At 36.6% G+C, this 14993-nt stretch overlaps 1 protein-coding gene across 1 annotated transcript in view; it reads left to right on the top strand.

The window, feature by feature from the left end:
• The window catches only part of LOC137062960 (ephrin type-A receptor 5), a 121439-nt gene that overhangs the window by 44576 nt on the left and 61870 nt on the right, over nt 1-14993 (top strand). Inside the window, exons 4-5 of the mRNA XM_067433927.1 lie at nt 12968-13123; nt 13212-13547. Of these exons, the coding sequence (XP_067290028.1) occupies nt 12968-13123; nt 13212-13547 (492 nt within the window). The remainder of the gene's footprint in view (nt 1-12967; nt 13124-13211; nt 13548-14993) is intronic.

The raw sequence follows: 14993 nt of genomic DNA, 5'->3' as shown, positions 1-14993 counted from the left end.
CTAGTAACCTATGAGAAATGTATTTCTCATCGAATTCCGTGTTCAGACTACACAATTTCCACACAATTCGTTTGATGTAGGGTATCGTGGGGATTCGTAAACGATAATTGGTGTCGGGACGCAAGAATCTATCATTTTATTTCATTTAGTGTGTCATAGTGGACAACAACAGACTGTGATGCTTCACATCGTGCTGATAGAAAGACTAGCATGCTTCAAGTAGCAACGCGTAGTCTGACATGTTTCTTTTCCACAACACAGCAATAAGGTAGGTGTCAAAAACAAATAATCAGACACAGTGACTAACATAACGGACACACATATTTTCTAGTCTGAATCTGGCATATTTATTGTCTTATTATTTCACGGTGCCTAGTCTGTCACACAATTCATTTTTAAGTTACACATCCACTAAAATGTAATTTTGTTTCATAGAAGCAGTGTCACTGAATAGTAATAAAAACCAGTTGGTTCCATTATTTAAAAAAAGATTTTCGGCTGAATGGTTTATTCTTGTGCAAAATGAGCACTTTGTAGTGTACCTCAAATATTAAAAACATTAAAAAACTGTGATTTGATATTGTTTGTAAATTACTATTATACATGCAGTTTTAAAAATTAAGTAATTTAATTTAAAGTACACTTTTAAACATTGCTTTTTAGTGCTTTAAAGAAGTACACTTATGTTGATGACATTAGACGTAATTATGAAATTGCAAACCATATAAAGACCTACTTAATGCCTACATAAAATCATATTAAAGTTCAGCTTACTAAACTTAAGATACATTTAAACTATACTAAATTAGCTTTCAATTGCAATTACATTTCTGAAAGCATTACATTTAGTTTGTATTTGCACTGTAATAAAAATCTTTTTAATTTATAGGTTACACTTTATTTGTAGGTGTCATTGTTACAGCGTCATTGTATACTTAAGTACTGCATTTAACAACATGTACTTACTATAGGGCTAGGGTAGCATTAGGGTTTGGTTGAGGGTTAGTTGAATATTATAGTTATAATCATAGTTATTACTATGGCGAGTACATGTAACATATGTAACAAGGACACTGTAAAATAAAGTGTTACCATAAAGTGTTACCAAAGTATGCTAAAGTGTACTTCATTTCCACAGGGTTCGTTTTGTTGTGTTATGAAAAGGATAATTGAGCGCATACAATTAAGCAACAGACAACATTTAGCTCAATTTGCCCTTAACTGCATGTCAAACTCTCAACTTCCTGTTCTAATTAGCATCAAATCTATTTGTCAGGGCATTTATCAACCGCTTTCATCGTAATCTTCTCCAGCCAATTAGCTTTCGTTAACCTACTCTGCCTTGCATCTTATAGTGAGCATCATGCTTTCAGTTATAGGACATGTCTGCTATCAAAGCTAGTTTGAAGAAGAAAAAAAAAATCCTCTAGTAAATATAGAGCCTTATTAATCAACACTTCTTGTCTCAAAATGTCTGTCTTTTGAAGGCACTCATACTGAGATCCTTGCCGACTCGTTAATTGCCACGCGCACCACTGTCTGCTGCATATTAATTACCTATTAGCCTTTTGCACAAAGCATTACGACTTTGGATAGATTCCCTGCCACTGTGAGCAGTGATCATCCCTGCATCATCAATGAGACGCTGCAGTCAAGCATGCTTAAATCAAATCGCATTTGAGACGCGGCAAGGCCAAAGTGCACTGGAGTGATTTAGAGATTTCATGGCCACCGTTTTGCTTGGACGGGTTGTGAGATAATATTTAGCATCTGTCATTGTTTGGTGGGTGGTTGTTTGGGTTAGATGTGGTACGATGTTGTAGAATTCTGGGTAATGTGAATGTTTGGAGGTGGTTATATATTCCACATACTTGTTTATTTAACATTAAACATGCTTTTATTTGCTGTGATTGTGTCATATTCCAGCTCAACCTAACAGCAACATTGTGGTTTATGAGGACCTTTCCTGTGTCCTCGTAATTAAAATGGCTTACCAAACATACAAAACAACATTTTATTTATATTATTTGATTCGATTTTTTTTTTTTCTGTATACATTGAAGGCTATGATTTTTTTTTTTTTTTTTAAGGAATGCACAGAGAAATAAAGCTCGATAAGAGAGGAATGTGCATTACAAAAATTGTAGCTCCACCAATATATTCCACATAATTGTTTATTTAACATTAAATATGATATTATTTGCTGTGATTGCGTCATATTCCAGTCCAATCTAACAGCACAATTGTGGTTTATGAGGACATTTCCTGAGTCCTCATTATTAAAATGGCTTAACAAACATACAAAATGTGATTGGTAGATTTAGGGGTAGGGTTTGTTTAGAGGGGTAGAATGTACAGTTTGTACAGTATAAAAATGATTAATACGCCTATGGAATGTCGTGTGTGTTCACAGGTGCTTGTTGGCTAAAAATGTGTGCCAAGAATCTATTCTCAAATATATTAAGGTCAGAAGGCTCATTTTTGGCTTATCATTAATCACAATTGATAGTACATTACTTCAACTAAAATAGTGATATAATCAAAACAGAACACTGAATTATGCTTATCTTAATATCATTTATTTAGATGAGGAGGATTTAGGGGTAGAATTCTAATGTGAATGTTTGGAGGTGGTTAGCAGATGCAGGGATGATGTAATGAAACGGATCAAGTCAGCTTAATATGGTTTGATTATTTTATTTTTTTCTGTATACATTAAAGGTTATGATTTTTTTGTTTTGTTTTACAGAATGCACTGAGAAATAAAGCTCGATAAGAGAGGAGTGTGCATTACAAAAAGTGTAGCTTCACCAATCACAGTTTTATTGGTTATGTATTCCACATAATAGAGGGAATGCATCGACGTCACTTTCCCGCCGGAACACGCCCCCTCAGCCGGTCCTGAGTGGCAGAAGAGCTGCTGCGTGACTGGAGTCATTAGAGGTAAATGTGAGTAGAGCAAATGATTATCAGTTTAAACTAAAGGTTGGGCTCGATATAGTGGTCCTTACAACTTACCGAAAGATTCAGTGATCCATGGATAATGACATGCAGCCAGGAATCATGTTTTCCTGACATTTTTATGAGCCTGATTTCGACATGATTATTTATAACTGATCAGTCATCACATTTTTCGAGTGAATTCCGCATGTATATGTGGATGGGTCAGTGTATTGAACAGTAGCCTAGAAATCTAGACACACCCCAGCGACAGCAAATCTAATCTGCCGCGAGTGTCGTCTAGCAACTCTCAATACCTTCTGAGCTGTAAAAACCAAACTCTGGTCAGACCAATCACATCATGTATAGAGTCGGTGGGCGGGGCTTAACATAATGACGGCAGGGTTGCGCCTGCGTGCTACTGGTAAACACAGAATCGGCGAACGGCGGTCTTTCGAATCCGCTTTGGCTGCGACTCTGGACAACTTGGAGTTAAGCTTTTCTCTGAGAAAAGAACAAAGAACGGTACTGAAGTCATTCTTAAAAAGGGACGATGTTTAAACAGCGAATGTTTAATCTGTCAACTAGCTCCACTTCACGTTACTCTGGTTGGTTGTAGCGCTATCCTATCGCGTGCAGAGAGAGTTTGAAAGACAACCGTTTATCTCGCCTCTCAGATTGAGCCCTGTCAATGGTGAGTTCCCAGACCAAACATCTTGATGTGGGTCTGGCTTGTCAGGCTAATATTCCAGCCCAATCTAACAGCAAAACGTAACTATATTACAAGGTGGAGTTTTCGTTTGAATTTGTATAAAAATGTATGATTTTTTAGAAGGAAAAAAAAAGTAAGTTAAGCAGATCATACGAAAACGTACAAATGAAACTTTAGGCCCTATCATATACCCAGGGCAATGCGATGGTAGGTGTGACACAAATGTTTTTTGCTAGCTTCAGCCCGACACAGTTCTCATTTTTCCATCCAGTGCCATGTTGTTTAAATGGCAAATGGATTTGCGCCCTTTAGTGCACCCATGGGCGTGCTGGTCTGAAAATGAGGTGAGTTCAGGCGCATTGTTGGCACATTGTTATTTTGAGGCAACTGAAATAGACTGCACCATTTTAAATCGAAACTGAAACCTAGTCTATATAAAGAGTCTATTTTTTTTTTTTTTTTTTTTAAAGAGCGCATTAGTAAAAATGTACTATTTTAAAATGTACTAATTAATAAATTCTTTATTTAAAGAGCGCCTATAGGTTGGTGCATAACGCGCGTACACTCTGCTTATTACACACACAGGGACCTGCAGCAAAACACACACATGCCAAACATGTCAAATATTACAAATACAAGGATTCCTCTGGAGACGCGTTCAGTCTTTCCGCACACAAATTCCGCCATGTAAATAGCGAATCCACCATGGTGCAAACTGGCTTTTAAAGGGAATGGGAGATGAGACTCTGATTGGTTTATTACGTTACACCCAAAAGCAGTTAATGTAAACAGGCCACGTTTATCCAGTCCATGACACTGACACTGCAAGGACATTAACCCAGGGTTCAGGAATGTACAATGTGAAACATCAGTTTATGAATAACCAGGATTAATTGTTAACCCTGGGTAAATTATGAGCAGTGTGAAACGTGAGGCAATATAACGCAGGATTTCGTTTACCCAGGGTTTAGAATGTCCCAGGGTTAACTATTTCAAGTGTGAAAAGCCCTTTTATGAATTATCCACCATGAGAGTGAGTTGCATATTTCATGTTGCATGCAAATGACATGGTAAAACGGTCAATCGAATGTCAGCCCAGTTAATAAGTGAAGGAATGACAACAATGAATACATCTTTCTATTTTCAAAGGTAAAACACAGATTTGCTGTGACATCTTTCATTCTCTTGTGTTGGAGAGACACCGAGGTGATGATTGAGTTACCACCCAGCTGAAGAGTGATAAGAGTGTGTGTGTGTGTGTGTGTGTGTGTGTGTGTGTGTGTGTGTGTGTGTGTGTGTGTGTGTGTGTGTGTGTGTGTGTGTGTGTGTGTGTGTGTGTGTGTGTGTGTGTGTGTGTGTGTGTGTGTGTGTGTGTGTGTGTGTGTGTGTGTGTGTGTGTGTGTGTGTGTCAGAATTGAAAGAGCATGGTGACAGTGATGAATCGAGCTGGTGAGCAGGTCTCACAAAAGACTGAGCTATTGGGAGGTGATAAACAGGGCAGCTGACTTTCAGGTGTGTGTACTTGTGTGTGCATGTGTGTGTGTGCTTGCGTGCGTGTGTGCGTGCGTGCATGCGCGTATATGTGTGTGTGTGTGTGTGTCTGTGTATGCGTTTTGTGCGTGTGTGTGTGTGTGTATGTATGTGTGTGTGTGTCTGTTTGTGTGCTTATATGATTTATGAGGACACAGATTTGCATAATGACATGATTATTACACTGGTATTATAATGTAATTGTGGTTTATGAGGACATTTCCTAAGTCCTTGTAATTAAAATGGCTTAACAAACATACAAAACAACGTTTTATTTAAGTTATTGAAATGCTGAACGTTTTATGTGATTGGTAGATTTAGGGGTAGGGTTTGTTTAGAGGGGTAGAATATACAGTTTGTACAGTATAAAAATGATTAATACGCCTATGGAATGTCGTGTGTGTTCACAGGTGCTTGTTGACTAAAAATGTGTGCCAAGAATCTATTCTCAAATATATTAAGGTCAGAAGGCTCATTTTAGCTCATCATTCATTAAAATCGATAGTACATTACATCAAGTTAAATAGTGATATAATCAAAATCTAAATCTAAATTATGCTTATTTTAATATAATTTATTTAGATGAGGAGGATTTATTGTTAAGGTTTGGTAATTAATTTATACATTTGATTTTACAAACACACATTTACAGTATGATACTTTGTACTGTTAATTTAATATTTTTGTCATGGTTTAGCTACCAATATGTTGTCAGCTCTATTTAACACATATTTGATGAAAAACATTACATTTTTCTATATACCCTAATCATTGTTAACAACATGTATTCTTTACTTCAATGAGCCCATTGCTTGACCCTGAAATTATTACATTGTTTATTAATACATTGTTAGCTAGCTGTGTGGTTTGTATGTGTACATTTCTGAAATCCATAACTTGGACACAGTCTCCTCTGATAACAAATCACTTTAAATTGTAGACGCACACATTTTTTGTTTCTTTATTGTGAAAAGCACTATATATATATATATATATATATATATATATATATATATATATATATATATATATATATATATATATATATATATATATATATATAAGCATAGCAAACTGTGTGAAAACTGCAGATTATAATGCTCATATCATACCTGGTTATGACCTAGTTTCATTCTTTTAATTCTGATGTTACATCATCAACCATATCATGTTTCTGTTATCCCGAGTTACATCTGGGAATGCTTTAATTTCTGCTTTGTTATTCTTTCGCTATTGTTAACAGCCTCATAAATGCTCAAAACAAATCAATAAAGTCACGGTGTGATAAAAATATGATTATATGTTCAGTTTACAAATCAATGGAAATACATCAAAATGCTTTTAGTGCTAGACATCTATGCTAAATCAATAAGTAGAATGAAATCAGAAAAAAAGAAATGCCTGTGTGATGGAATATTTCAATATTGTATTTCCTGGTCTAATGTTGCATGACAAGAAAACAAGATTCTGTCTAGCTAAATCAGTCAGAGACTGAAAAGCAATGCAAGGTTTGCAAAGGGAAAAGTCTTTGGGAAATAAATACATACATAAAATAACAAATCCTTCCTTTTGGCGCTGTTGGATTATTGCTTAAAGCACTTTTTTCCCTAATCTTCAAGGAAGCATCTGCACGGCTCATGAAACAATTTCGTGAAATATGCACGGTATTTTTAAATATCAGTTCTGTGCTGGTTTGAGCCCAGAATGTCAGAACAGATATATTCTTGTCTCGTGACTTCATTATGTAGATAAACTGTTGAATAATCTTGTCGCCTAAGCTGTTCATTTAATAAAGACATGTGTGGCCGTTGGACTCGAGTGTAATGCAATCAAAGGTTCCTACAAGCTCCATTAGTGCAGCCCAGCACCAATCCTTTATTTAATCAAAACTTGTTTCGTTTCCATTAACACAGGCTTTTATATCATAATGCTGCATGACATTTGTGGGGATTATGCAGCGTGGAGTTGAATGAAGTGTGGAAAAATGCATTTTGCCAGGTTGTGATCTATATCCGTCATCTTGCCATCTCTTCTAAATGGATCACGGTCAGTTGACGAAATGTTTAAATGAAGTAGCATTGACCGGTTGGATTTAATTCCCTTGCATCAATAAGCCAGTCTTCATTTTCACATGATCCTTCAGAAATCATTCTAATATGCTGATTTGCTTACCTACCTACCAAATCGGTCTTTAGCGTCCTTGTTAGCGCGCCCGTCTCCAATGCCAGAGACACCGGCTCGCATACCATTTGGAGTGGATGAAGTAGGACCGGTTTCACCAGCAGGATGCAAGTTAAAGGGATAGTTTACGCAAAATCGAATATTAGCCCATGATTTACTCACCCTCAAGTCATCCTGGGTGTATATGAGATTCTTCTTTCAGATGAATACAATCAGAGTTATATTAAAAAAATGTCCTGGCTCTTCCAAGCATTATAATGGCAGTGAAAGTCCATACAAGTACATCTATCCATCAGAAAAGTGCTACGCTGGCGTAGGGTAAGTTCCGGTGACGAACGCGGAACCGCAGAGGATGGAGCAAAACAAAACTTGGTTCTCGCAAGAACTAGCATATTCTCACGTCATACGCTGGAACGCCAATCTCTCGTGAGCGTGGATAACTTTTATGATGTATGGATGCACTTTTATGGACTTCAACAGAAACGGTCATTCACTGCCATTATAAAGCTTGGACGAGCCAGGACATTTTTGTCATTTTAGGGCTGTTCGAATCAGAAATTTTTGGAGTCGATTCCGATTATAATTCCTGGTTCCGGAATCGATGGAGTCTATTCCAAAAATCGATTCCACACTGTCGTTTTCAAATCTTTGAAAGCTTTTTTTTGTTTTGTTTACAAAATGGATGGAGTAACCTAGTCCCGGAGTGGCCATAGGAAACAAGGATGTAGAAAGTATCCTTCTCTGAAACGTTATTTGTAAAATGAAGATACATTTCAATAACTCTGAATGATTTTAAATTATGGATGCTCCTGAAATGCCCATATAGCCCAGCAGTAAATGTGATTTAATAAATAAAAAGGATGGCACATTATTCAAAGATGCACATTTATTCCATGGTTAAAACAACATGACATGTATAAAATGCCTGGGAAGTGTTAAGTTAAATGACTATGTTTAAATAAGTGCTTTTGCACAGATTGTACGAGGTAAAATAACCACAATATTAACAAAGACAACAAGAGTGCACAGTTCATTTGTCAATCAGATGCACGAGGAAGTTGCGTTCGTTACTATAGCAACCGTAGACTCTGTCATTAATATGTACTCTAAGTGCATTTTTTTTTTCAGAATTATCATTGGATTATAGGAAATAAAAGAAAATAGAAAATTAAAACAAGACCCTCACATTTGCATCTGTTATCAGTGCTCAAAACCCACCATTGTGGACAACATGTTCTTTTTGGAATCAATTCCTAGCCCTAGTTAATATAACTCAGATTGAATTTGTCTGAAAAAACAATGCCATATAAACCTAGGATGGCTTGATAGTGAGTAAATCATGGGTTAATTTTCATTTTTGGGTGAACTATCCCTTTAACGGTAATTGCAAAGTCACTAAGAACTGTTTTAGACCGTGTGTTAATTTTTCTTGTGCCTGGCATATTTTTCCAATTGTTTTCAATGGGAGCGGTGCTTTTTTTAAATGGCATGAGTATAACGAGGCGCTGAGCCTCTATTTCACGCTCAAGCGCTGAGCGTTTGCCTTTTTTTTTACTGGTCGCCAAAAGAACTTTAAGTAAAACGCAGCGCTCATCGCTGTCACTTTTTTAACCCAGCCATCCAATCACAGTGGAGGAGGGGCGGGTCAAATACAACACCGACCACATACGTACGACGTCAACAGATGAAAACAACATTGAAAACAAGAGCCAGAACAAATACTTTACATTGTATCTGCATTCTTATATAGAAACCGACTATTTGTGAAATGAGACAGTAGTAACATTTCTGTGGATAGTCTGTATTATAGCAAGCAATGTGTCTCAACAAAAAAAAAAAAAGAAAAACGCTGAGCTGCCAAAATGCTCTCAAGCGCTCAGAGCTAAGCGTTTTCAGCTGCCGAAAAACACTTTGGTGGACACTCGGCCTTAGAGTCAGTTCTAGTTAGCACAGCTCTAAAAGAACTATAGGGCAATACGAGGGGATTTTAAATGGATATTTCTTCTAAAAAAAAATCCATTTGCTCACCCTCATTTCATTTCAAACCTGTGCCCATTTTTTTTCTTCTCTGTGGAACACAATTTTTCACCATATTAACCTAAAACAAGCAATCCGTTTAGCTCATGCAAGGGTAGTCTCGTCTAAATGCTGCCAATGGGGCAAAGATGATCTATTTACGGCCTCAGACAGGCGGCTACAGTTGAGCAAATCTTGTCTGGAGGCTATTGCATTGGCACTAAAACGATGGATAAGCAAGTCACCCAGGAGAAAAAAAAAGTGTTAGATGAGGTGATTTGTCAACAGATGAATAAGAATTGGTGACCAATAAATAGGACAGTTTGTCCACAGAATATCATACCATCCCAAAATTAAAAAAAAATACAATATATAATTCCTTTTTGACAAGACTTTGACTGTACCTGTATATTTATTTTGTTGTTGTCATTTTAACAAAACATACTTACTAGCTACTCTGCAAAGCTAGAAATTAGAATTTAGTCAAAGCAATTACAAGGTATTAATATGTAAGTTCGATAACTATAACTGTAAAAGTCCACACCACAGCTGTATTAGTTTCAGTGATACTGGCCTTGATTCATAAAAAAAAGATGCCATTAAACATTTTTTACATAAATGTCTTTATGTTGTTTCTATATTTATTTAAAGATCAACTATGAAAATTATAAAATATATAAAAAACATATGTGCTTTTAATCACAGAAAAAAAAGGTTTATCTTTATTTTTATAGTTTTATCGATTGACAGCATTCATTTGTAGTAACCTTCTTTCGCATATTCCCATCTAATAATTGCTTCATCGACACGATATCCTCAATAAACCCGTCTCCGGCGTAATGACTCAGATCTTTTGAATATTCCCATCTAAACTAATAGGCCTTCCGAACTTTAATGTCTTTTCATAGGTCAGATTAATCGTTTACAGTCCTACTAAATATCCAACTGTATATTAAAATAAATGTTCAACTAAAATACTAATCTGCTTGAATTGACACTCTATGATAATTGAAATTAGCTGGATGACATTACTTTTTTCTCCAGAGCAGTTGTACATCTAAATCAAATTATGTTGCATTATTTTCCTGGGTGTGTTTCCCAAAAGCATTGTTAGCCAACTATGGTTGCAAGTTCTGTCGTTATCAACATTGTTCAACGAGTCTGCATTTCGCGAAACCATAGTTCCCTTAAGTAATATGTACTTACATCAAAAAATAAGTACAATGTACTTTGCTGATATACCAAACACCTTTGCTGATATTGAGGTGGGATACGGGTAGAGTTAGGGACAGGTGTGGTGATATGGGTCAGTTTAAGGCTAGGGTTAAGTGTAAGGGAAGTGCCAACTGTAATTACAAATGTAAAAATAATTACAGATGTAATTACATGCATGTGCTTTAAAAAAATGTAAGTACAATGTAAAAACATGTATGTACACAATAAGTGCATTGTATCAAATGATTAATCACAATGTTTGTACAGTAGTTAAGGCCACCTAATTTAAAGACCTCTTGACCTGTGGTTAGAAGCAGAGTATCTTGTTTGCATGACATGTGGACTCAATAAATCCTTATCTTGAGCAAAATAAGCAAGATGACATTTAGTACAATCTATGTTTTATTTCGAATACTGTACATACAAATGTAATAGATGTCTTAAGTTTGTCAAGAGATTTAAAGCACTTTTTTGTGCAGACATGCTCTAGCTTATTTGAATATTTGAATTATTGAATGAAGCAAAATAACAGAGAAAAATAAGGTGCCATGTCTGTAATTTATAGCAAGAAATCTAGATCTCAATTTCGATCCCAAAATAATTAATTAAAAGCAGTTTTTACTGTTAAAATGTAGCAGTTATTACCACCTGCATGACATCATTAACCATCTTGCTTGAATGGCAACAACTACAGTTTCGGGAAACATTCGTGACTAGCTAGTTGTGTTTCTTCAATGATGCAACGTAATGTGGTAGTTCAGCAGCGAGTTACATCGTTGTACGGGAAACGCACCCTTGTTTAACACTGGGAAGCTGCTTTGAAACAATCGGCATTGTAAAAAGGGCCATATGAATAAAGGTGTCTTGTCTTGTTAATCATTCTTGGTGTAAACAGGCCTTAAATAGTGGCTGTCAGATTTGTATAGGGCACATTTACTGAAAAAAAAAAATAAAAAAAAATAAATATATATATATATATATATATATATATATATATATATATATATATATATATATATATATTAAAGAGTTGATTTACTGTAGACTTACTTTGCCAATCCTGATGAATGACACAAGTATTAGTTTAGACAATCATAAAATAGCTTATTTAAATATACGTTTTGGTAACACATTATCTATTAACTACACCTTTTGCCTCAATAAGCTTCTAATTTACTGCTTATTAATAGTTATAATAATATAATATAATATAATTATATAATAGTAATGTAGTTAGTTGTTGTATTGTTTAGGTACTAGGTAGTAAGGAGTGTAAAATACTACATAATTGTTGAAAATGGCCCATTAATAATAGTTAAATGTTGAAAGATATATATCACATTATTCTACATTAGCTGCCAGTTTCAGCTCTGCTTGTTCTCTTTGTGGCTCAGGGTTGGGTTGAATTCACAGCGCACCTCCGCTGTCTGCCTCTTAATGCACACCAGGGAGGCTTTAATTAATGTCTTTGTGTGCACTTTGGACTGCCGAGGCCATTGATAATCTATCTCTCTCTCTCCGTGGCAATACATTATCTAAATGCATTTTGCTCTGACAGGGTGTCTGCTGTGCATAAGCACCTGTCCTGAATCGAGAAGCATTTAAGTAGTTGCAAAAACCTGATATACCGATTCCATTTGTCCCACTTGTCGGCGTGATATTTGAAATTGTGGTTTAATGCTTTCTGAGCATGTTTCTGTGAGAAGTGTGGAGTTTCACAAGTGAATGTTTGAAGATTTATACTAGGGCTGTCCACGTTTAATTTGATTAATTCAAGATCCTAAGCGAGTTAAAATTCTTTAACTCAAGTGTGTTCAAAGCATCAGCTCTCCATTGAAATAAGCACATGCTCTTTTTAATGAAGTTGTTATATGTTTGACTTTAAAGGAGCTGTATGTAAGAAATGTATTTCAATTAATCATAAAAGGGCCCTTATATGTCACTAGAAACTAATAAATCAGGATATTGCCATTTAAAAGTTGTTGTTGCAGCCCTCAACTGATGTTGATGTTGACATGTTGTGTTTGGCCTGAAGCTCCGCCCTCCATCCATCTACCAATCACAATGTCAGTAGAGTTTCTGCATCCGGGTTGCCAGCTCTGCTTTAGTTACCACAGCTGCAGCTACAAACTTTCCCACTGGATCCTGCAGCCTACCTGGCAACCTCGAGTCAGGGGGAGGGGGAGGGGGAGGGAGGATAAACCGCTCTATAGTCATTTGAAAGTGATTGCAGTACCAGTTTTGGCCACAATCATACATACACTTCCTTTAATGACTACATTTTCTCATCAGCTCTGAACAAGCTGTACAAAGCCACTGATCGATCACATTAGTAATGTAATCACCTCTGTATTGTGCTTGATATCTCCGCAGTCTGTAAGCCGGGCTTTTACCGATCAGCTCTTCAGACCAAAAGCTGCAGTAAATGTCCTCCCAGAAGTTTCACCAAGGTAGAGGCTTCCACATCCTGTCAGTGTGAGCAGGGATACTACAGAACCGAATTGGACCCCACCAATATGGCCTGCACAAGTAAGTTCCACATCTGTAATTTGTGCCGTTGTACAATATATTTGATTTAATGTTTGTAATTTAGTCATAATATTGTATCATTTTGTAGAGCCCCCTTCCGCCCCACGAAACGCCATCTCCAACGTGAACGAGACCAGTGTCTTCTTGGAGTGGACCGCCCCTGAAGAGACAGGTGGCCGGAAAGACGTTAGATACAATATCCTGTGCAGTAAGATCAGCACAGATTCGGGACACTACGAGCCTTGCGGAAGCCATGTGCGATACCTCCCCCAGCGGACGGGTCTGAGAAACACCTCTGTCATGGTCGTGGATCTCCTGGCTCACACCAACTACACCTTTGAGGTGGAGGCTGTGAATGGGGTGTCAGAACTAACTGCCCCTTTGCGCCACTATGTCTCGCTCAATGTCACCACCAACCAAGCGGGTGAGTAGAATCGTCCCTCTGGAATTGTTCTCATTACATGCTAACATGACAATACTGTCAGCAAGAGCTTAAAACAGCATTTGCAATTCATTCAACTTGTGCTGTCTGACATATGTCAGAGTTAAACAAAATATTCAGCTGGAACAGTGTAGAGCGTGGATTGATTTGATCCTCAGTCGTAAACCATCTAATGTTGGCAAAGTGGACCCTAACTGAGGTTTTATACACTGAGAAACATTGGGGCTGTGTTCAAAAATCGCCTTCTATACCCACTATTCCCTACATTACTCCACATTGCAAAAATAAATTGATGGTTTAACTTAAAAAATTAAGTAACCTGGTTGCCTTCAAATTTAGAGTTTATTGAAATAAAATGTTTTAGTTGATACAATGAAGGAAATTGGTTTAATAACTATAAACTCAAAATATGATTGTATCTGAACCACATAAACATTTGATAAATCATGAAATAGCACAATTTAGCATGTTTCACTGCGTCATCGCAAATAAAACAAACACAATAACCCAACATGCTTCTTTAAAAAAATATATAATATTTGAATAATATTAGAATAAATGTTGTCGATTCTCAAAAATGTTCTTTGTATTAACTATTTTTTATTTATTTCAATGAACTCAAAATTTCAAGGCAACCATGTTTTTTTTACAATGCACTAATATAGTTAAAATGAGCCAGTGAATTCGGACACTGAGTGCGCCGGAAGGGCTGCCGCTTTTGCAAAGTTTGTTCTTGCTGTTTAATAGCCATTTAAAAATTGTCAAACTGACAGCTCTAATAGTAATGAAAAGATTTATCTTAAACTCTGTTATGAAACTAGCATGTATAAACCATGATAAACAATTTAATAATCAATCAGAAATGAATTTAATCCTCTATGATATTACGCTGTACCCACATTGGACAAGCGGTTTGGAAAATGGATGGATTGATGATTCATCTGCGGGCGCCATCTTCTGGTCAGATCGCTTCATTCGGCACAAACCTCACAGTGTATTATGGGGATTCTATCTAGCTGTTGAGCATACATCTGTTGTACACTCATTATTGAGGTGCATTATGGGATTGGATAACGTATGCTATGGTTTCGGTCACCACCACAATTGCCTGTCCCCTCAAAGGGGTCCTATTTTAAAGATATGAGCACATGGTCTAAAGTGCATTGCGCAGGTGCACTTACGATGTGTCCGAAAACACTTTTGCTAGTTTAACGACGGGAAAAAAGGTCCAAAAGGGTCGTACCTAGTCTCTTAATGAGTAACGGGTGTGTTTTGGGGGAAACATGCAATAAACCAATCAGAGTCTCATCTCCCATTCCCTTTAAAAGCCAGTTGGGCTTGCACCATGGACGGTTCCCTATTTACATGGTGGAATTTGCAAGTGGAAAGACTGAACGCTTCTCCAGAGAGGAATCATTTAATTTTCAA

The sequence above is a fragment of the Pseudorasbora parva genome, chromosome 23, assembly GCF_024679245.1.
Source record: "Pseudorasbora parva isolate DD20220531a chromosome 23, ASM2467924v1, whole genome shotgun sequence".
Classification (NCBI taxonomy): Eukaryota; Metazoa; Chordata; class Actinopteri; order Cypriniformes; family Gobionidae; genus Pseudorasbora; species Pseudorasbora parva.
The sequence above is the reverse complement of the archived record's forward strand: the minus strand, read 5'-3'. Positions and strand labels throughout refer to the sequence as shown.